Below are 24,827 nucleotides of genomic sequence, written 5' to 3' on the forward strand. Positions count from 1 at the left end.
ACCATCCGGGTATATAAAACCGTCGCAGAGGGATTCAGTCCAACCATTCAGCATGGACGGCTGGTTAGTGACCCTGTTGTATTCACTGCTGCTCTGCAGCGCCGTCCTAGCGGTTTGTCCGGACGATGCAGCCGACCTTGTATCTTGGAACTCCAAGTTTGTAAGTCCCTTTGTAATTTTTAAAATATGTATTTCAGCGAAGTTAAGGAAAATCTAAATAATGCAATAGTCTTACTTTGTGGCAGTGTTTAGTGGCACTGCGTCTTCATTAAAATTTCCATCAATCAAATACAAAGCTTATTTTATATATATTTTTCCAGCCAATGTGTATCAAATATAGGGTTGATTAAGGTGCAAGTTATTAGAGTGCTGCAATATCCCTTTTGAATAATACCCTCCACAGACAATTCAACCCTTAAGCCGTAGAATGCTGATACACTTACAAAATATTTTGATGACAATAATCATCTTACTTTTTTTCTCTCCGTACATTAACTCAAATTTTCAAAAGGGTTTTAAGGCGTTTCTCGCCAATGCTTCTTTTTTTATATTGTATTTTTTAATAGCGTAAAGGTTATTTTGGTATCAGTTGTATCTTCAACTTTATCGTAAGTCCCGCACAGGGACTTCGTTCGTGTTGCGCTCCAATAGAATCAAGAATTAGATATCCCTTTACCACATACCTTCGTCAAGATCGCTGTAAATTGGGTCACGTAATCAAGGTTATCGCACTGTGTACAAATATCAATTGTTCGGGGATATTTTAAAAATGCTTTTTTATCCCTTGTTCCAAATGAACTTGTCAACATTTTACTTGAAATTTCACCTTGAGCTCTCGTGTTACTCAATTTTTTTAGTTCACTTTCGATTTTTAATGAAATTATTTATGAAATATTATGATAATTGATTCAGTTAAACAATAAAATGCTTTCTTTGGGGATTCATTCGGGATATGAAGGTAGTGACATTGCAGAAAAAATATATTACCCGCGTTCGCGGGTTATGTAATTTTTTCTGCAATGATTACTACCTTCATAACCCGAATGAATCATCAAAGAAAGCACATTTTATTAATTGTTTATATTAACATCTTTCTTTAAGCTAATCGATAAAATGATTAGGAAAAGTAAGTAAAATTCACTTAATTACTGTTGATGTACGTAAGTTAGTTAGCTAAAAGAAACAGCCAAATCGTCTCCTGTGAGACTTTGAGTCTGACATCGTCATGATTATTTCGTGCAGTCCGTGATTTTTCCTAGGTTGCTATAGGTTTGGACCAATCGATAAACAGGGCATGTCGATGTCTGCCCTGTCATTTTCTTGTCAGTTTCAGCCACTGTAGATTTAAACCAATCGATAAATGGGCGTGTAGATTTCAGTCTGGCTGGTTCTAACTATAAGTTAACTATAAGTTTCCATAAGAAATAGAGGGAAAATACTTGGAAGATGTAAATATATTGATTTTAATCGTATGGAACGCCATAGCTGCCTTAAGGTCAATTTCATATTATATGAACTGGTATTTCATTTATATGCAATAGTAATATCATTATATGCAGTGGTAACATCATTATATGCAGTGGTAACATCATGATATGCAGTGCTAACATCATTATATACTATTATTTCACCATTATATTCAGGGGTAAAATCTTTATATGAAGTGGTAACATTATTACGTTATGTCGTAAGATCATAATGTGCAGTAGTTTATTCATTATATGCTATGAATAAATCTTTATATGATATGATAAACTCATTTCATACAGAGCTAAACTCATAATGAACTATTGTTCAATCGTTATGTTATATGGTACACTCTTCATGTGCAGTTGCAAAATCCTTTTATGCAGTGCAACTTCTTGACATTAGGTGATAAGTTCATTATATGCAGTACTAACATCATGTTATGGTGTATTAAAACCATTATGTATGGTGGTAAAACCTTTATGTATTGTGGTGAAAGCTTTACATGCAATTGTAAATCCTTTATATGATGTGACAATTTTATAATATGCCGTTGTTGAGTCATTATATTATGAGGTCAGTTCTTTACATGATGTGATCATTTCATTATATTGAGTGGTAACTTCTTTATATGCAGTCGTAACTCTTTATGATGAGGTTGTAAACTGGTTCTCGCTGAAAAGTTTTAATGGAGAAGAGGTCCAGTTTTATTTTTAAAAAGATGCCGCGTTCGTTGTGACGATGCACATTTCCTGGTCAACTTGTCGTTTGTTTTGAAGAGAGAGAGAGAGAGAGAGAGAGAGAGAGAGAGAGAGAGAGAGAGAGAGAGAGAGAGAGAGAGAGAGAGAGAGAGAGAGAGATTATCTGTCCTTTAACATCGATATCATAATATCAATCATTGAACCCATTTTGTGTGAAAAATCTTATTTATTATTAGTAGATTATGCTTTTAATTTAAGAGTAAAAGAAATTACAAAAAATGAAGCAAGCGTTTCAAAATCAAAGTCGAAAGACCTTTGTTTCAATGTACCAGGTAGATGCTACTCCTCGCTGATTAATGCCTCCAACGCAAAAGGAATAGACAGATTTTTATTCATAGACATAAATAAAAATTATTTTTCATTTTTCTTAAAATTAATTTGATTTTCAAGAAATAATAAAGAAATTGGTTAGTCTTAACCTCCTTTTATGGTTGTTTCATCCACTGTATAAAATTTAAGCTCACCGGGCATGTATTTTTGTATTTAAAATCCTACAAAGAAGGTGTTGCAGTTCCTGTGCTATTTTCCATAAAGCTGTTGCAGATATCGTCATATCATTTTTATAGGAGCATTTTATACGCGGATCAATACAAAATTTTCGGGGGGGGGGGGGTGCGATGAATACTGAAGTATGCCGAAGGGGTGGGGGGAGGTGGGTCCGAGGCAAATTTTTGGTAATTTCATGGAAATTTTAAGAAATTTTAATTTTTCTGGGGCGGGGTCCTCCCCGCGACCCACCCCACCCCGTTCAAGACCCCCATGCATTAAACAAATTGTAAAATGGTTTCACTGAAAAATGTGACTGGTTTCATGGCATATCCGATTTTTGTTTCAAAGAGGCATGTTTTTAAAGATTAAACTTCGAAAAAAAACCTCCGAAGTTAAAAAACGGTGTTTTAAATCTTAGCAAACTTCATCGTGTCTAGTATAGCCGAGTGGTTACGCAGGATGTCCGAATAATCACCGAGACTAACTGCTTGGTATTTTTAAAATAATTTTTGAAAAGGTAATACCCCTATTCCGATGGTTTTGAAAATAAATGATGTCGGGATAAATAAGTTTTAAAAACGCTTGTCATTGTAATATTTTATATGTGTGCTGATTTTTTCAACGTTACCGACTTTGTTCACATTATAAACATTTGTAGCTGCAGATCTGTAGCTCTCTGGTTGAAAAAATTCGGATAGACAAATTGTCTATCCGAATTTTTTCAACCAGAGAGCTACAGGTCTGCAGCTAAAACATTTGCTGCTGAACGAGGAAGTAACGCATTAATCGATAAAGTTAATGTATTTTTTTTTTGTAAAATATGCCGTTTTCAAAATATATATACACATTGTTCGACATCGTTAAAAGCAAGCCGTGCAATAATGTATGAATCAGCAAAATACGGATAAGTTTGTTTCAAGCACCACGGTTTATATGGATGCTATTAAAATTATTTTAAATAACAATCAAGAGCAAAGTAACTCCTCAATTTAAACGTTTTTGAAGAGACAGAATTAGATTTATTAATTCAATTAAAAAGCTCCAAAGAATTACATATATTATTTATATTTAAAACACGATAGCAAGTAGAAATCAAATTGTTCTATGTTAATATCAAGATACATAAAGTGATCTTCCTTACTGTATGCGCGGATCTAGAAGCAGAGGGGGGTATTAAATTTCTACAAAATTCAATCATTTTTTGAAATTTATTTTACTTTTAAAATTAAACGCGTACTCTACTAAAAATTCATTCGATTTATCATACATCGATGTATCAAGAACAGAGTATCTCTCTCTCTCTCTCTCTCTCTCTCTCTCTCTCTCTCTCTCTCTCTCTCTCTCTCTCTCTCTCTCTCTCTCTCTCTCTCTCTCTCTCTTCAAAACAAACGACAAGTTGACCAGGAAATGTGCATCGTCACAACGAACGCGGCATCTTTTTAAAAATAAAACTGGACCTCCTCCCCATTAAAACTTTTCAGCGAGAACCAGTTTACAACCTCATCATAAAGAGTTACGACTGCATATAAAGAAGTTACCACTCAATATAATGAAATGATCACATCATGTAAAGAACTGACCTCATAATATAATGACTCAACAACGGCATATTATAAAATTGTCACATCATATAAAGGATTTACAATTGCATGTAAAGCTTTCACCACAATACATAAAGGTTTTACCACCATACATAATGGTTTTAATACACCATAACATGATGTTAGTACTGCATATAATGAACTTATCACCTAATGTCAAGAAGTTGCACTGCATAAAAGGATTTTGCAACTGCACATGAAGAGTGTACCATATAACATAACGATTGAACAATAGTTCATTATGAGTTTAGCTCTGTGTGAAATGAGTTTATCATATCATATAAAGATTTATTCATAGCATATAATGAATAAACTACTGCACATAATGATCTTACGACATAACGTAATAATGTTACCTCTTCATATAAAGATTGTACCCCTGAATATAATGGTGAAATAATAGTATATAATGATGTTAGCACTGCATATAATGATATTACTATTGCATATAAAAAATATACCAATTCATATAATATGAAATTGACCTTAAGGCAGCTATGGCATTCCATATAATCGCCTTATCAAGAGTATGTTCTAAAATTCAATGTACATTTAATGCAGAGCTTGTTACTTCAAAGTTCATTTGATCCAGAGCTTGATTACATAGGATGTACATATATATTCACGAACCCAATCAAAGAAGCTAGAAGAAAAAGGATTAGAAATGAAATAATCAAACAAAATTTTGTTACTTTGAATCTTTTGGCCATCTGTGTAATTTCATAGAATTACATATTTGCTCTTAGCATTGTCAAATCATATAGTTGAACCGATTACATGTAAATGTTGAATCTCAATTTAAATTACTGGATAAATGTATAACTGACCTTGGAATACATTGCATTGTATATTTAATTGTTTGATTTTTACACATGGCATCGTCTCAAGCCATGGGTTTTGTGTCCATTCTATTTCCACAAAAATGTGGAAGTAGAATGGACACAAAACCCGTGGCTTGAGACGATGTACCCATGGGTGACACTGCTTTCATTTTGACAGGAATGCAGAAATTTTCTTTTGAACAACAAAACAAAATCTAATGTTGTATTTAAAAACTTGAATCAAAGATTGGAAAGGATATTCTCATATTTCTACTGAACTGCCTTGAAATCATGCGATTAAATTGACGTACGGGCGTCTCTCACGCAAACGGACTGCATGACGCTCTAACCTGAGTGGGCGTGGATATAAAGATAGCCATTTTTTAAGACTGTGTTTATTTTCTTTAGAAGGAGATCTCTGTACAAATACCCAGAGGAATACTCAAAATAAAATAAAATTAATGGATTATTTTCTTTACTTACTGGTTTACTTACTGGTGCTAAACAAATCATATCTAAAAATAAAGTAGGTTTGATTAGTAATTTGTTGACAACCTGGCTCCTTCAAATACGAATGTGGTCAAATCCATTTCAATATGCAACAGATGGAGTACTTAATATACTATCTAAGTGACTTTTAATGACGAAAATTAAAACAATTCGTTCAAATAATCGGCACTGATAGAAGAGCTGCAGTCTTCTATACTGTATTTGATGAAAAAAATATGCAGATTCAAAGCATATTCGAGAAGGGCACTGGAGTCCAAGCTATGATGTATTTTTACTATTTCACTGATAAATCTTAGAACAACCAAAATCACTAAAACAATTCAACTAATGGTAGTTTATTTTTCAGCCAATAACGTAACTGAGTGATAAAAAAATACTCAGCGAAAAGCTAAATCAATTACAATTCCAAAGAATTTTTTCTGAATAATAGATGTGACTGTAAGAGAACAGAGGTATTTTAGCAGTGTAATGTCCATAAAAAGGACAGCAAGGTGATTTTTTTAATTTGTTTGAATTGTGTTCTTAGATGTACCTCTAAGCTAATACCAACTGATATACAAGCATGCTGTGATCTACATGTTTGCATTTCTATAACACGTCATTCCTTGGCCAAAGTAATAACTTAAGAATAACCAAATACACATTGCACGTAAAATATGATCGTATGAAAATTGGAAATGATATTAGACACCCACTTTAGTCAGCAAACCTAAGCAATACACGACTGAATCTTTAGAGTAAACATTGAATTGAACGCCCCATACTGCTAACTCCATTGCTTAATTCTCAAATCGTGATCAGAATTAAATGACACATTTTTTTTCGGGTTTTGCCCGCCCCCTTCCTTGGTCATTGTGAACTTCACGAGAGATTAAAGGTAAGACAAGAACATGTTAAAATTTAACCGTACAAGAAAAAACAAACAACAAACAACCTATGTAAAATGATAGTTATCTTCATAAGTATTATCTTCTTTGAAAAGCAAATATTTGCCTGAAATACGTGCATTTCTTCAATGTTCATTTTTATTAAAAATTGATGTTTTAAAATCTAAATCTTTTTAGGTAATTTCAATTAGCTTCTAGATCCTATGTTCGAAATGAACCATTTTCCAATTTGCGTACATGTAAATATAGTTTAAACAGCTGTTTAAACGGTTACTTTGTGATGTACAATTTGCATGGAAACAATTTATATCAACATCATACATTTATATTGATTTTATGATTGAGAAATATAGACTAAAGCATAGTATTAGTATCGTGATAGGTTAAAAAGGAGTTTTTGAAATAAAGTATTAACTATGTTATAAAATCTATGAAATGTAAAAGCATAGCAGAAAGTCGCCGATTGGTTATTAGAACAGTGTGAGAATGTATGTTAACAGATGTCGCGCCGCAGAAAAACAAATGTTGACCAGTTTAATTAAGTCATTCTTTTAAAGGCGTCAATAAAATGAAATATAGTATTGAATATATGGTTTCTATTGACTTTCTTATATCATAAATGTTTGCGCCAATCACAACAAAGGCATTCTCTAGCCACTTTTTTACTGTGAATTTAACCAATTAGTATCAAGGATTAGGTACAGGGAAACTTAAAGATTATTCAGAACATTACCATAAAAAATAATTGCGGTTTAAAAAAAAAGCATCAAAAAAAGAACATCGCTCTTCTTTTTTATGATATTTGTACCACAGACACAAATCTGTGAGAATACCTTATTTTAGTGTAGAATTGTCCAAACCTAAAGGAATTACAATAAAAGATTCCGACTGACTTCATGTCAAAGAACAAAACTGAAAACGGTAATGCTAAGGGGTTCAAAAGGATGGTGCTCAAAAACACCAGGTTTGGAACTCGTAAGTCATTCGTAAAAAAAAATGACACCACCGAAGAAACTCAACAATAATTTTTACAATGTATTTCTAGCTTTGGTATCTATTTAAGGGAACGACCTCTCCCCAGGACGAAATAACGATCTCCCGTCCCGTGCTCCTGGATACGTCCGTGGAACTGTTCGGGCTGACCATCGCTTCCGGTGGCCGTCTGGTGTGGAGCAGGGCCGGGGATTACGGAATAAGGTCGCACTATATCAAAATTCAAAATGGCGGAGAACTGCATATCGGAAGCCCGACTTGTAAATTCGGCAAAAAAGCTCGAATCACTTTATTGGGTACGAACCACTCATACAAAAATTCCTTGCTAATCATTTCTGGTCTAAAAATAACCATTCTTCTTCTTCAAATTGTTTGGTGACATTCTCTTATTCCTAATTACTTGATTATTATATTATTATATAATAGGTGAACCAACGGAAAAACTAGACATACCTGGCTTTGGAGAAAAGTTCTTAGGCGTGGAGGCAGGTGGCGTCTTGAATCTGTATGGAGAGGAGAAGTTATCGTGGACCAAGATAACTCAGCATGCTCCCAAGTTTGATCCCTCTGCGGCAGAGTTGTACAACCACAAGGTTCAAATACAAATTCACTTACTTTAAAACTAGGGATTACACTTTCTGAACGGTTAACCGATGAACCAGTCAGAAGCTGACAATCGGTTACAAATTGAGTAATCGGTAGTCATATAAAATTTAAAGCGTTGTATATTTTAACACAAATTCACAACACTTTTTTTTGCATCTTTCGAGACATTGATATGGTATAAATGACAGCATATTAAGGAAATATAATAATATGCACAAATGTTTGTATTGTAATACGAATGACCGGTTAAACGAACGGAACAAATTGCGATTTACCTAATATCAAAGCCAATCTTTATTAAAACATCGCTTTTCTTCATTTTATTAACTGAATTCGTGATGCCTGGAACACGTATAATATGAACTTTAATTTTCTGCTTCCAATTGGCTGACAGTCAAATGATTGATTGATTAATTAATAGGTTGAGGGGGGAAATGGTTGAAAAAAAAATTCCCTGTGAGATTTGCAAACTAATAATACATGATATATTGCAGGAAACAGAAAACGTAATCAACTCTCATGGTATTTACATCTACCATTTCAAAGAAGAATTTCCCGCTGCTTATGACGTCGATACAGACCCTGGTATTGTGGCTGTAGACCGCATACACAGATCAATAAAAATCTCGAAACAAGGCAAGGTGGAGCAAGGGATTGCTGACCTCATGGCCTTCCTCAACAGTATGTAAACGTGTATTGGTTTACCTTCCGCTTAAACTGTCCAAATCTACATAGAACATTCACTAACAAGTGTTTTGCTTTTGTTGAAAAAAGAAAAGTAAGTAATAGGTTTTTGACTCTTTATATGATAACCTCAGACAGTGACCTTATTTTAAATTTTAAAAATGAAAATTTTTTAATATCATCTTTAGACATTAAACCAACTTGAGACTCTTTTTCTTTTTTATTGATGGTGGTATCTTTCATAAATTTTTAGACATTCCAAATGGCGATATATTTGCACTCGCAACACATAAAGGTTTCATAGACGACATTATGGACTATTCGTCTCTGTATGAGGGTTTTGACGTCATAGCTCCCTCCAATTCCCTGAGATTATCTAAGCCCGAAGATGCATATGTTGCCATTGGTAAAAAAGGTATGCACTGTCTTCTCATTTATAAATGCATCAACATGTTACCTGTTTATTGTCCAAATTCTCCAATTGTTAAAACACATTAAAATCGCTTTGCATTAAAAATTGGTATTGTCTAATGCTTAGAAAATACTCTACTTTTAGGAGACCCGGCCACTTTTATGGAGGATTTGGACTCCACGTTAGATTCCAACGATGAGACTGAGGCTATTGTGGTCTATAACGTAGAGGAGCGTGAACGTGAGCTGGTTGTGACGTCACAGAGCGGTTTAGATCTCAAAAGTGGAAGTATCCAGTTTATTGTTTTCAACACCTTACTGACCAGACCGATCCTTCCGGTAATAGATGACGTCACCAGCTGGAAAACAGGTCGGTTACGTTTTACGCAAATAGTCATTATTTTGAAAGCAAGTGAATGTTCATTTTTTTTTTAAATAGTGATTAATGTAGTTTTAACAAAGAAAGGAAAGCATATATAATTTACGCTATGGCATATTCGTCACATTATGTAATATGTGATGTGATTTTTGTCATTTTGTATTAATCGAATATTTGTCGTCACTTTGTGCATGAATAAGTAATTTTTTTTCATTTCCTATTTTAGAGAAAAAATGTATTTGTGTCTTAAGGGATTATATTTTCTCACTAAATATTTTAAATGATACATTTTGTGTTTAAATCACATTTTTCGTCACCCTTTGTTATGGAATATATCATTTCTATGTAATAGCTAAATTGTCGTCATCATGTGTTCTGTGATAAATTTGGTGTATATATATATATGTTCTATGTGATAGAAATTGTCGTCACTATGGCTTTTGTGTTCTGTGATTAATTGTCGTCACTATGTGTTCCCTGTGATAAAATTACGTTAACTGATACATTGACGCCACTACATTGTATGTGTTAAAGCTATGTGATGAAATTTTCGACACATTACTGAGCATGTTAATTGAGATATATTTGTCACGATATGTTCTAGGCGATAAGATTTTCGTCACTTCCACGGACTATGACTGGGAACAAGTGGAAGAATTCACAGTGGTTCCTTGTTCAAACCCACGATGTTCAATTAACACCGTCAGATTGGATCGTAAGTTTCCTAACATTAAAAATGAGAGAATACAAAAGTTTCGAGTCGTCCCCTTCCTCTAAAAATAAGAGTTTCCTCATAAAATTCAATGTATGTGCATTTAATTGATGAATTTGCACCCAATGTAATGGAAACATGTTATCATACACTATATTAATTCATAGGATATAACTTGTTTTGATTTAGATTTCCATACACTTTTAATATGAAAACACATATTAGGTGAAAAAAATACAGTAAGATACCAATCATATAACTTAACGATAGTTTTAGTTTCTATTCAACTCTGACCATTAACATACGAGTATGAAATATAAAACACAAGTCCTCCTCATACATCCTCTTGAACATACTTAGGTCCGTTTGAATACAACCACTACGGAGAGATCTACAACCGGGTAGACATGAGGGCAGAGGTGGGGCTAATGACCCGACACATTCTTATTGACGCTGAGGTGTCTGAGGGAAACAGCAATGGTGGACACGTTAAGGTACGACTCTTTATTCATCATTAATTACATGGACGATAATCAATGAAATGATTTTTTTTGTAATTGTTAAGAGATGTGTATAGTATATTGTAGAGTCCATATGTATTCATTATCAATCAAAGATCTGTCTCTGGAATTCGTTAAAATGTTCTACTCATTATACTAATAAATACTTACCATTTCTTTAACGATTAACTTCCTTTGTTGTTCCAATTCCAGTTCTTGTATGGGTTTAAAGATGTACAGGTAGAGGGAGTGGAGTTAACAAATCTAGGACAACCTCTAGTTCTAGGTAGGTTTTCGAAAATCTAATCACGAAGCATAAGCTTTGGCATTGTATTAGCATATATTATACGAGTGTCTGTGGAGCCCTCTGATTGGTTGGTTGTGGTTTGTAGGTAGATACCCGCTCCACTACCACATGTGTGAGGATCTGTCTGACACATCCGTGTACCCCACACGGTCTGTGCTCCGGAAAAACTCCATCCACCACACTCAGTTCCGGTGTGTCACTATTCACGGAACACACAACGTTCAGGTAAATAGGTTGAACGGTATTTTTGCATAATTTGTTTTCAACGGAAGATGTATTGTGATTTGTTTTTTCCAAATAGGGTTTTTACGATCTTAACTTTAGATATTTTAGCTTTTGGTCGCAAAACAGATATATGGCGGCCGCCAGATAAAATTGGAGTTAAAGTTTTATAAGTGTATTACATCGGTTGATGTGAAAATTCTGGACTTGTGACGAAATCCAACTAAACCGTTTGGTCTGACACATATGTACCCTTGTTACTGGACGATCAGATCTGCGTCAGTCCTATTTATGGTACTTCATTAAAAAGAATTAAGTTATTTCGATTTCCTATCATTAGCTGATTGATAACGTCTGCTACGATTCTGTGGGTCACGGGTTCTTTTTGGAAGATGGCGGAGAGAAGAATACGTACATCCGGGGAAATCTGGGCCTAGGTCAGCGACGGTTTGTAGGAAAAACGATCCTTGGAGAAACGGGCGCCATTCCCACGGACGCGTGAGTTATACTCAGTGGTTCTTTACCACAGGGAATCAACTCTATCGAAAATATAAAGCTTTAAAAAAGAGTGTTTTGATTTATGCAAAAATTGAAAACAATGTTTGACTGTAATACTGATTAGAATGAAAGTGTAAGAAATTTTCTAATAATTCAGGGATATCGGTCCTGTAACGTTTTGGATCACAAATCCTTTAACGACAGTCATCAACAATGCTGCGGCCGGTGGTGAGGTAACTGATTTTTCATATTTTTATTAATGTTGTATACAAGGTAATTATCTCCCTCATCTTTTGGTTACTGCGTTCTACACTTGCAAACATCTTCGTCCAGATAAAGCTTGATATAGATATTACATGTATTTCTAAATAATAAAGTGTTTAAAAATTAAATTTACTTATTCTTAAATTTACTTATCGACAACGAGGACGAAAGTGCAAAAATAAATCTAGGCGAATATATCCCTGTATACAGTCGTTAAGTTTATATTATTAATGATGATTGGTTCATAAATGGACACGAAGTTCAAGAAAACACATAGGTACGCTGTCGCTCTATTCTAATAAGTCTGCTGATGTTGCAGGGTATGGGGATGTGGTACGTGTACCCCGACCTTCCCACGGGGCCGTCCCGGGAGAAGGACTTTATGCAGGACAAGGAGGCCCGCCATACTAAGATCACACTGTACAAAAACAACGTCCAACACTCCTATCTGGTTGTAAGTGTTCCTTACAGTAAATTTAAAGGAAGCCTATTAACTAAAATTCATTTAATTCCTTTGCATGATTTTAGATTTGTTCTAAAATTATTCATCCCTTTGAAAATTAAATTATGATAAATGGAAACGAACTGAGATTTAATAAGATTTCAATTCAACACTTTCTGTTTAAAAAAAAAACAACAAAAAATTTGATGCATTATGTCATTCATCATCAAAATAAAACACAATTTTATTGACTTCAAAATACATATATTGACTGGCTAAGAAATAATAACCACAAAAAATTATTTTACAAAAATAAGATTAAGTTTTTATGGTTAGTTTACTCTGGTTCTGTGACAGTCAGGTTCATATATCATAGAGAAATGTTAAACCGGCGCCTTAGAGATGTATTGGTAATTTGTGTGTAGGCGGGCTTGTTTGTGGACAACATTCAGAACGAGGACCTGACAGCGACTGGACACAACCTGTATAACCCCCACCAGAACCCCCTGGACCTGACCTCGCCGTACGTACCGGCTGTGTTCGAACGAGTCACAGGTAAATCAGTTAGTTAATGTCAGAGTCCATCAGGCTAGAGGTAAATCAATAGTTAGTAAAATTTCAGTCCAAAAGGCCAGAGGTAAACAAATAAGTAGTTTTATGTCAAAATTATTTAACGACAGATTTCAAAAGAGTCACAGATAATTCAATAGTTTGTTTAGTGGTGGAAATGGTTACTCGTAATTCAGGACTTTTGTAAACAGGTAACACTATTTCATGTATAATAATTTGTAATTTAAAAAAAACCGGTATTACAATCTGTCTAATGGCAGTGTTCTGTCAATTAAATGAATGATGGTGACACTTTAAGGACTTTTGAAGTTTGTAAACACCCCCCTCTCTATGATTTTTACTTAGCTTACAAAAATAAAGCGCAGAATCTGTGGATTCGAGGATCACCGATCATCGTGAGAGAATCATCGTAAGTAAAGTACATCAATTTAAAAATAATAAATGTATTTCATTTAAATGATAATCGAATCTAACAAAAAAAAACATTTAAAAAAGTATGGTACCGCACACTGATGGGTGTTATTTTTTTTAACTTTTCCAGGTTTGCAGACAGTCAAGTCGGAGCAGTTATCATCAGGTAGCCAAAGTTTTTACCTACAACAAAGCAATTAAAATTAAAAACTACAACACCAACAAAATTCAACAACAATAACATAATAATTAAAAAATAAACAATTTGGTAAAAATGAAAAATAACCACGTTCCATGATCAGCAACAACTATAACAGCAAGAACAACAACAAAGATCGCCGACGATAGTCACAGCAAAAAACAATCCAAAAATAAAGCATTAGTAAGCATTACTAATGAATGCAAATACCGTCAACAGAACAAACTGCTAAAATCAGCAAAACATAAATGCATTGTAATAACGACGTACATAGCAAAAATCACCAACAATACTAACAGCAAAAAATAATTCCAAAAAAAAAAATCAGCAACACATAGATACATTGTAATAACAACGTAAACACACAAATCACCAACAATAACCATAGGCTAAAAACAATTGAGGAAAATCGGCTATAAACAACCACGACATGAAATATGCAAAATATTTTATATGAGTTTACTGTTTATGTCCTATCCTGCAGGGAGGACGAGACTTGGGTGGAGTTTATCAACAACGTGGTGGTTGGTTACTCTGACAACCTCGGCAAGCCAAACAACAACGCCTTCACTCGCTCCTATCCAACTGTTCCGTACGTTTTTTCTCTGCTGCATTTTATAATTCTTTACTCATATATTAAGTTATCATGCATTGTTATAAGTCCTCAAATTGATAAAACAATACTGAGCAAAAACGGTAAAAAACGAAAATGAACAAATTTGCATCTTTAGGAAATTCTTTAATTGATATAGACAATCAGTTCTAAGTTTACAAATTACAGACAAAACTTTGCAATTGTCAGAAAATCTTATAGATGCGAAAAATGATATATGTTAGAGAAAAAACGCATACCTATACTTAAATAATGAGGAACAAAACGGACGTAAAAATGTAAATTACAACTTGTATATTGCGACAGACCAAGAGATGTGGTGGGATACCGGTTTGACAAGGGACCTGTATACGTCAGGAATACTTGGTTCCATGGCTTCCAACCAACCTCCATATACAACTCCAGTGCTCTCTCTAACACAGAGTGCTTTTCTCTTATGAATCCCCAAAATATGGTGGAAAACGTCCTCTTCGGCTTCGATGACGTAAATTCAAGTTAATTATATTGCATTCTGTTGTAATTCACTAAATATATCTTGCTATAAAATCTACCCATTATCTTACTTTTTAATTTTGACAAAGGTAACGGCTCCCAAGTTGTTTGCATTTTACCTTAAAATTTGAAGCCCTACATTTATAAGGCATTATTATTATCAATTAATTGCCGTCAATAAATGTAGGAGCCTGGAAGCCGAGTTTTGCTCCGAGACTGCCAGCCCGCGAAAGGTGAAGATGGTTTGTTCACAATCAAAGACATTGAAAATGGCTTGACCGGAAGTTCATCTCTAGATGACGTCACTCTGGTGAAGAACATTCCTCTCCATGTCACCAGCAAGTGTAAAGTGAGAGATTCATGGAACATGGCTTACTGTCCCTATAACTATGGAGAAGTGAGTACATTTCATTTAAACTGAACTTTTATTTTGGTTGTATATTTTGACAAATCAGATTATTGCTTTCAACGCAGCTAGTATTTAATGAATCAGGAATGATTCTTTGAGTATTATGAGGTGATAAGTTTGGTCTGGGCTTGATCAAATCCAATAAAGCCTGAAGGTCTTTATGATAGATTTGATCACGCATAAACCGAAATTATAACTAGCTCATAATATTCAAAGAATGATTCCATGATACTTATATTTATATAATTTTCGGCAATTGTACGATTAAATACTAGAATAAATATTAGAATACATGTACCATTTATGCAATCCCCGTGTGCGCCCCAACAATACGTCATTTGAATTTATTGGACTATATAGTACAAAATCGATTCGTAGTGTTATCACAGACAAAGACACTGAAGAATGTAAATATTTAGTTTTGGTTCTATCTAGATTTTGGTGTCATACCCGGCTGAGAAAGAGATGAGCATTTACAGGACTGACGGAGAAAATTTCCCTAAAAGAACCATCACCAGCAAGAGATTCATGGCCATACTTGGCCAGAACTTGCAGTATTTAGTCACTTTTGAGAACGGAATGCCGGGAGCTGTGACGTTTGTTGGAAAGTCAATAACTAAGTACGATTTACCCACAGTACATCAATACTATACAATACACGTTATAATTTCTTTAATTTAGGACAAATCGTTAATATTTCTAAAACTTTTAAATATTTGAAATTGTGTCCTTCTCGGAGAAGTGCAAAATAAATATATGTAGATTTAATGACGGAAGTAGAGTCAGGATGTTGCTTATATAATGTTTGGAACATTTCCTGATCAAGCAGTCGATATATTCCCAAGGGTTAGCTTGCAATATACTAGAATTACGTCACTCCAATTCTCTCTTGGATGACGGAATCTTTCCTTCAAAGTTTGCAAATGTGGTTGAAATTTTTAACAATTTAATTTGTTGTCTGACAGACATCATTAACAAGCAACGTTAATAAGGTTTTAAGATTTTAAGTTTGGGCCTGTACTTTGGTTTATTTTATTTCATTGTTGAGCTAATAACATTTAATTTTTGAGCATATATAAAAAAAACCACAAATGGCCTTTTGGTAACATTTAAGCAGCGATTGCATATTTGCGTTGTTGATGGGTGAAAACCAAAGATTATCAAAAGTGTAAACCCTAGCAATTGCGGTCGCCCACTTGGGCACATGGGTTTTCACCGTGCACTCCAGTTTCCTCCCACATCAATGATCCCCTCGCACTAACATCCGTGCCAACATTAATTTACTAGTAAGCTGTAGAATTTGTTTGTCAATCGTTGTAAAATAGATAAAGTTCATTTTTTAGCATCAATGGTCTCAGTCAAATTAGTACCCCTTCCCCCGTCCTCACCCAAATAGGAAAAAAGAAAGAAAACAAAGAAAGCCAAACAACTTCACACTGCATTGACCTAGCTGTAACTCGCTGCATTGTTTGTAGGGCGGATTCGGTGGTGGTGGCCTACTGTGTTCCTAGGGACGCCGTGTTTGTTGTAGTCTTCACAAGGGGCACCACTAAACTGCAGGCCCAGCCTGTCACTTCCCTAGCACAGGTCCAGAGCGACACAGAGGGAGGGAAGTATTACTTTGACCAAAATGTCGGGTACGTGACTTTTCAAAGTATTTCATTGCGCCAAACCTTTTTGAATATTTGAGTGATAAAATTATAACAGATGCCGTCCCTTGGTTAAAAATCAAGAAATACATTAAATATTTTGATATTACCTTATGATGCCTTTATATTGAGAAACAATGAAATATCTCAATACTTGTGATTCTTTAAATGTTACACAGGGTGATCTTTTTCAAACTGGTCAATGACGTGGAATATGGGTCAGACGAGCGGACATCTTGTCCCTCGGGTCAGTGTGTCAGCGTCAGGGTGAAGATCCAGTCAGGGACACTGAAGGAGGGTGACTGCTACAACCGCTTTATACAGGAGCCGTCCTATATCCAGGCCGGACAGGTCAGACATCGTCCGTGTCTCCCTTTATATAAATAGTGCCTGTTTGGGAGAGTAACAGCTGAAATTGACGTCCCCGAGAAAACCATTGTCAACCGACGCGAAGCGGAGGTTGACAATGGTTTTCGAGGGGTGTTCTTCGGCGAGTCGTACGCGCATAAATTAACATGTACCCGTTACGAAGAGTGTTGCTAACGCAGGTTTATAAACTGCGTCTAAACCAATCAGATTTCAGTATTTAACATGAAAGTATAATAATATACTATATAAAGTTTTTATTCTGTCGTTCATTGTATATAGTTGCACATGCATGTTCCGCTGATCAAAACTGTAAATCCTCCAACTTTTATTTGGGTGTGAGAAATATTCGCGATATATCCTATTTGTTGGGAAGATTTTTCGCCGAGAACTAGTCTATTTCGTATGGGTGTTATACCAAAACGAAAGGAGAAAAAGCGTGTTAGCGGAAAAAAATCGTTGCGAACCAGGTAATCTCCGATAGATCGCGAAATTAAGTCCTTGCGAATAAACGTTGGTTTACAGTAGACTACAAATGTAGTTCGTTTTTAAGTAAACTTTGCTTTTGTCATTCAGCTGTTGTGACAACACTGATGTTATTCCAAAATATACGGTTTTTTTAACAAGGAAATGTTCTAGCTGATAAGTTATTAAGCAGGCTTCATATTGCATGAATGTAACTACACGTAGTCATTCATTTTATGAAAACTTTTAACCTTTCTTTCAGGGCAACCCTAGCGTCGTGAACAACGTGTTGAGAGCATCTGCCCCAGAACCCCCGGAGGTGAATGTCTTCTCTAGATCTAATTAAACAATGCAACCTTTAATTTTAACATAAACGACCCACGATCAATTGCAATAAATATATGTATAGGAAGAATGATATGACAATTAATACATTAACGTCCTAAAAATGGAGATCGAATGCCTATTTTATAAAACATGCGTTGTCCAATGAAACTCAAATTGTGAAGATGTAAAATCATGTTAATTATTACAGTAAATATGTAATGAATGATGCAATAATGACTGTTGACGTTGTAGTTTTGATTTCCTGTTTTTCAGGAATGGGGCGCAGGTTCGACCTACCCGCAGCCATTTTAATGGAGATAACATCTTATGCGCTCTGTGATCTTTTAATGTCAAAATGAATGTAACTAAAAATTCATCCAAAAAAATGAACATTTGAATTTTTGACTTATTAAACATTTATATGCATAAAAATTCTTGTTAATCTTGTTTTATGTAAGGGGGTGTAACTCTTCCTGATTTAAAAGTGACACAGTGGATTATGTATAACGTTTTGATCTTTTTTTATATGACAACTAAAATAAATGAGTAGAATTAAGTATATAAACTCAATCTTCACTCATTGTTCTTTCCCTTGCTAATAAAAAACTCAAACTCAATTCAACATCATAATAGTTTAATTGTTTTAAATAACAAAACAATTCTTCATAAAATAATTTAACTGAAACACAACATTGGATTGATAGCCTTATATTATTCAATGGATAGATTGCAGGTAGGTTACAGGGCAATGCATATGATTTAAATATGTATTCATGAATGCATATTTTACATTACATATTAATTATTGATGTTATAAAGTGAACTGCTAATGTATATAAAGCCAAAATTTGTCATGTTTGCAAAATTTCTGAAACGTTTCAAGTAAATCCTGCAATACAAAATGACACACAGATGGATTTCAGTAAATAAATTTGTGACAGCTGTGAGTTGTCATATACATGTAGTTTGTGTACTCTCAAATAAACAAAAACTAATCATAACAGAGAAAACTGAGCTTTAATAATGAGAGTAAAACCGGTTAAAAAGTATGGCACTGAAATATTTCACAACATTTTCCTCAGTTTGAATAATGTACATTTTATGTAATGGTGTTTTTCTTGGCTGTAGAACAGTTCTTATTGCTTCACAACTTTCTAGCATGCCAAATTACTGCCATTTTAATTAAAAAAGATTAGGTACATTGTTTATTAATATTAAATAAACAAAATTTAAATCTCATTTTGTTTATCAATAAAAAAAAAATTAAACAACAAAAATCACATCTCTTATAAATTCTTATTCTGGATTGGAGTCAGCTCCCTTGGCTTTCAGAGATGGCCCAGTTTGATCAGAGTAAGGTGAATCCGAAGCTGCGCTGTTATGAACCAGGGGACTTTTTCTGACGTCATTGTTTTCTACATCGCCTTTTGACGTCATGGTAGAAGAGATCTTATGGAGATTTTCGGCATGTTTTTTCAGGTCAGAGGAAATGGGGAAAGTCTCACCACAGTATCCACACACATATGGCCTCTCCTGTCAAAATTAAAGGATTCTCTGCAAACTACATGTATTGTTTTCTTGTTTGTTAACTAAAGTTTTACTGAACCATAGTTCTTTTAAATATACTCCGATTTGTTAACTGAATTTATTGATAAAAATGCAAACAAAGCTTAAAATATATCAGAGTGCAAAATAAATTTCATTATGAAAAGCAAATAATAATACAGGTTTGTTATGTAAAATAGTGATCGTATATTTATGCTATTTACCATATATTTTTTATACAATAAAGTACAATATGATACTCTACATTTTAAGGGAAAATAAGTCAATTGTAGCATTTTTAATTAAAATCTGCTTTGAAGCCCCCCCCCCCCCAAAAAAAAAAAAAAATCCACAAGAGAAAGCTGTCAATATGACAGCAAACTGGGTTTTCTTTTGCTGAACAGTATCCATAGTCAATTTGTTGATCAAATTAAAGCATGATATTATCTGAATATGCAAATTGCAAACTGAAATATACCCTTTTTGAACCATATTGTCAATGGCTAATTTAGACAGCTAATATTTTTCTCCTCTTTCATCAGAAATTAAAATCCAAGTAATATGCATACATTAACAAAAATCATATAATATTGTATATAATAAAATGATAAATGTTCAATTGATCTGAAAAACAAAAACTTCCTGTCTTAATAAGTGTTACCCTTTTGGCAGCCGCTTGCCTGCCATTTTCATAATTTCAAAATCTGGATTTTTACTACAAAAAAACCAGGTTAAAAATCATAAAAGTTTGATCTAAACTATATTGGGGGATTTTTAAGAAACTAAGCAGTTTCGCTCATCCTCCACCAAGCCCCCCCCCCCCCAATACATATACCTTGTTATATATAACACACATTGACATATTTCCTGTATAAAAGGCACACTTACCTGTGCATGTGAGAGCAGGTGTGTCTTTAGTGACTGACTGTTTGTAAAGCCAGCATCACAGTACTCACAAACATAGGGGCGGATCTCCGCATGACTAACAAGGTGGGCCTGCAACAGAATGTACACGATAAATGCATTAAAATGTCAAACTAACCACAGCAAATAATAAATTATGAAAGAGTTTGGATTTCATTAGCGATCTCCAATCCGTACATCCGGTACTCTTAGATATTTTTAAAAAAATTTCCAGTAATTTCGAAATGCATAACGATATTACCAGATATTGGCGAAACATGTATATTGTTGTTTGATAGCATTAATATTTTTTCATTAAAAAAGAGGTTTTTTCCTACCTTTCCTACAGAATACATGTATCATAAATCACTACAATATCCCAGACACATTCCAAGTTTACCTTGAGGTGCTCCAAGTTGATGAATCCCCTCCTGCAAATTTCACACAGGTGTGGCATATTGGGGGACACGCCTCTCTCTGGTGAGTACTCGGAACTAGAACCAGTCACTTGGCAGAAGTCACTACTCTCCTGCTTAACCTCAACTGTCACTTTGTCGCTAGAGGCTGATGGGTTTTTCTCAAATTGAGGCTGACCTTGAAACTGTGTAGGACTGTGGGAATGTTCAGTACTCTCTACATGACTGGCAATCTTGCTTTTGAGAAGTTCCACAAACTCTTCATGATCAGAAGTGGAGAGAGATTCCATGGTCCTTTCAATATTAGAGAAGGTGCCTCTAGGAACCACACCAAGCTCTTCCAGCTTGTCTATGTGTGTCTTTGTTTTGAAGTGTTGTGACAATTCGTCACAAGAAGAAAAAGTCTGCTGACACATATCACACATTTCTGGTTTACTTTTCACAGTCGCTGATTTCTCATGAGTGTGGTTCTTAAATTTCTCCTTAGAAGGGAAAACGACCCCACAGGTTTCACAGGGAAAGAGGTGTTCCATTTTGTGCGTCTTGAGATGATTCAGAATATGCTCCGGTTCTATCAGATCCTCACAGAACTGGCACTGATACAGCACCTGTTCACCTCTAACATCCTCTGAGGACTGTGCATTCACAGTCTGTCCCTCCGAGCTTTCAATAATAATGTAATTCTGATAGTCTTCCTCCTCCTGACCATCAACATTCGTGTCTTTTAGCTTCTCCTCAGACAAGCATTTGTTTTGAGTCTTGCTTTCCTCTACTCCCTCACTGCTGTTGGAACTAGGCAGAGCATTAATGTCCTGGGAGTCCTGCTTTTCTATGAATGGATGATGGAATTGAAATGGGGCACATACAGGTGTGGCCTGACTTGTAGGGGTCTTCACGGGGCTACTGAACTGTAAGTTAACTGGTCGCTGTCGGATGAGCTGACCAATGATTGGCCCCAAGTTGGATTGCTTGGGCTGCTTGAAGAGGGCATGGGGAGGCATGAAACCACCCAATGGTATGGAGAACTCCAGTTGTCTGGGTGGCTCAACCTTGGCCTTTTTCACTTCTTGAGTGGATCCCTTTGATGGTGATGAAATAGAACCTATAACTGACACATGAGAAGTAGCAATAACATCAGCGGCAGAGGGTGATGCAGACTTCCCTACAGGGACCTCTGTGTCTTTTCTCCCAGTGTCTGGGTTCTTGTCCACAGAAACTGAAATGGTTTCCTTAGAATCTGAATAACTTTTCATCCCACTTTTGTCTGCTTCTCTAGCTTCATCAATATTTGAAGCTAGTGGAAGGGGTTGGTTTACATCCTTCTGAAAGGAAAAAAAACCCCAAATAATGGATTAAAAAAACAGTTGTAAAGATCATTTATGTTTTTAATGGCCTTTGATATGTATTCTACAAGACTTGAAAAGGATATTGAAAACACAAGTTAGATAAAATAGACCCACATCAAAATGCAGTATTATACTGCTATATTCCACAAGAAAAATAGATTTTTCTTTGTTATATTTTTGAAAAATTAGATTCAGGATAGTGAATTGCTGATGATCAAAGGAATAAATATATTGAGTGTTTCTCCCTTCTTCCTGGATACCCTACCTTGGACTGTTCATCTAAAGGTGGAGAACTTGTGTTCCTTGTCTGCAAATCTGTTTTGTGTTTTCGAAGTTCTTCAAACAAAAAGCCTAGCTTTGGATCTGAAATAAAAACCCAACATGATTCTTAGTAAAATAATATAAAATAAGAATCTGATATAAAGAGTTTAAAGAACAATCCATTTGAAATCTGTCTTGCTAAAATCAGTAAAAGCAGGGCCATTCTTTAAAAATTTTTAATAAAATTATCTGCAAAATATTCTACAGTAAAATCACAGACTTCTGAGATGTCTTTTTTTTTTAAATCTATCTGATATTATAAAACTTATGAGAAAGTGGGTATTAAAATTTGTTTTATAAGTGATAAAATAGATAAATAATGTCAGGGGCTGTGTGTAAAACCTACCTCCTTCTGATATGTAGACTTCAGTGATCTCCACCATGTTAGTTGACATGTGGTCTAAAAGATAAGTAAAATATCAAATGTACATAGACTGTAAACAGACTTTTAGTCACATGAAAAAAAAATCTGAAAGGTCTGCAAGAGCCTTAATTATTGAAAACTAATCAATTCTCTATGTTGATTATAACTGAGACTGCCAAAATATGCTTCTGTACATTGTACATCATTGCAAATATAGGTCCGATCAAACTACTGTAGTAGTTTGTCACTTACGAATCACATAATAGTCACAAATAAACAAGGGAACAAAAAATCAAACAGTAATGAACATTTTTCTCTTGACCTTCTTGTAATCATACTTTTACCATAAATGTAAGTACATGTATATATAAAAATATTACAGTACTCTACCTTCTACAGTTGTTGTCTCAGTAGGAAATCCGTAAATAGTCCCCAAACTGTCAAAAAAATTCATTTGGAGGATAATATTATGGATAAAGCTTTTTTTACAAAATGGTCATATTTTCTATTTAAACTTATTAAAAGTACATAATCAGTTTTGGGAGGCATCTTAATATTAACTTGGTTGACTTCACTTACTATGACTTTTTGTTTGTGACCAATAGGACTGTACCTTGCATGTTGACTGCTGTTCTCCTCATCCACGTGGATGATACGCTGACTGCTGCCAGACAACTCCTGTACCATCTGCAACTCCCTCTGGTGGGCAATATCTCCCTCGGGATGACCCAAGGGGTGAGGTCCATGAGAGACCTGGGGGTGGGGCTGTATCATTGAACAAATCAAGGGGTTAGATCCCAGTAGTCCTCTCTCGATTCCGTCTAGTCTGGATTTGGGACTGCAATGTAGTGATTAAGATTCAACACTCGAAATTCACATACCTTCAATCTTATTATTAAAACCCATTCCAGCCTTTTGTTATTACAGTGCAATAGTGGGAGGGGTGGGGGGAGGGGGGTGTTCATTAACACAATTGAAAAATTTCAGAAATGAAAATATCAATTACCGGTACAGCAAAAGAACATCTTACTTGGTAAATGTACTTCATTTACATTGAAATTTGTGAATATAATTTTTTTTTAAATTAAATGTTTTGATTTTATATAATATGATCTCCAACATACATTTCATTGGTTTGAGAGGTGAGATTTGAGATTGCCTAAGCATCACACCTGTGGAATATCTCTAAATCAAGCTTGTTTTCTGTTTACTGGTTCACAAATCAATGGTACATTCATTATGTATCATTATCAGTAGATATGTTTAGAATCAGAGAATGTAATTACTTAAGGAATAAGGAATCATTCCTTGAGTATTATGAGGTGATAATATTGGTCGGGGCGTGATCAAATCCAAAAAAGCCGAAGGTTTTATGATAGATTTGATCACGCCCACAACCGAAACTATTACCTCATAATATTCAAAGAATGATTCCTTATTAATTTTAAACAATCCCATGAATAAATATTTAAATATAAATGAGCAAACTCCGCTGGCACCTCAGTTTGGCGTCATTTGAAGTTATGAATTATATAGTTCAAAATCGATTCTTAGTGAAAAGACACTGGAAAATGTAAATATATGTTAATACTCTTACCTGTCCTGTACATGGGTTGTCTCCTCTTGAGCTTCAGCCATTTCCTCTGAGTTAACATTTATCTCTATGACAACATCTGGTGTTTCCTGGTGAATATCTTGGGTATCCATGCTATCCTGGTCCTGTAAATACAACAAAATTAATGAAACTTGAGAAGAATATCTACCGGTATTATTCGTATTATCATCAGATTAAAAAAACATTAACATTTACTCTAGCACAATTTCAAAATTGTTGGCACTTATAAGTCTTGGATAGGTACATCTCTGATAAAAATATT

General features: G+C 34.7%; 2 protein-coding genes across 5 annotated transcripts in view; one reads left to right on the top strand and one right to left on the bottom strand.

Annotated features, from left to right (window-relative positions):
- Positions 1 to 18,943, top strand: LOC105339777 (inactive cell surface hyaluronidase CEMIP2). The gene is made up of 24 exons (XM_011445498.4): positions 1 to 160; positions 7,600 to 7,825; positions 7,956 to 8,122; positions 8,630 to 8,816; positions 9,073 to 9,234; positions 9,376 to 9,600; positions 10,214 to 10,324; positions 10,682 to 10,815; positions 11,035 to 11,107; positions 11,214 to 11,353; positions 11,691 to 11,848; positions 12,006 to 12,081; positions 12,432 to 12,566; positions 12,980 to 13,109; positions 13,470 to 13,533; positions 13,666 to 13,701; positions 14,219 to 14,326; positions 14,654 to 14,831; positions 15,027 to 15,236; positions 15,684 to 15,868; positions 16,724 to 16,885; positions 17,077 to 17,248; positions 17,991 to 18,047; positions 18,329 to 18,943. The coding sequence occupies exons 1-24, from the start codon at positions 53 to 55 to the stop codon at positions 18,365 to 18,367; spliced, it is 3,243 nt and encodes a 1,080-aa protein (XP_011443800.3). The 5' UTR covers positions 1 to 52; the 3' UTR covers positions 18,368 to 18,943.
- Positions 18,673 to 24,827, bottom strand: part of LOC105339778 (transcription factor HIVEP3) — a 14,242-nt gene continuing 8,087 nt past the window's right edge. For 3 of the 4 annotated variants that reach the window (XM_011445500.4, XM_011445499.4, XM_066085817.1), the window contains exons 6-13: positions 24,548 to 24,669; positions 23,564 to 23,788; positions 23,341 to 23,387; positions 22,933 to 22,986; positions 22,531 to 22,628; positions 20,904 to 22,241; positions 20,489 to 20,596; positions 18,673 to 19,588 (exon numbers count right to left, since the gene is read on the bottom strand). In XM_011445500.4, coding sequence (XP_011443802.3) covers positions 19,352 to 19,588; positions 20,489 to 20,596; positions 20,904 to 22,241; positions 22,531 to 22,628; positions 22,933 to 22,986; positions 23,341 to 23,387; positions 23,564 to 23,788; positions 24,548 to 24,669 — 2,229 coding nt within the window. In that variant the 3' untranslated portion in view covers positions 18,673 to 19,351. The remainder of the gene's footprint in view (positions 19,589 to 20,488; positions 20,597 to 20,903; positions 22,242 to 22,530; positions 22,629 to 22,932; positions 22,987 to 23,340; positions 23,388 to 23,563; positions 23,789 to 24,547; positions 24,670 to 24,827) is intronic. The other variant, XM_066085816.1, reaches the window with a different exon arrangement.

Source organism: Magallana gigas, chromosome 5 (genome assembly GCF_963853765.1).
Source record: "Magallana gigas chromosome 5, xbMagGiga1.1, whole genome shotgun sequence".
Classification (NCBI taxonomy): Eukaryota; Metazoa; Mollusca; class Bivalvia; order Ostreida; family Ostreidae; genus Magallana; species Magallana gigas.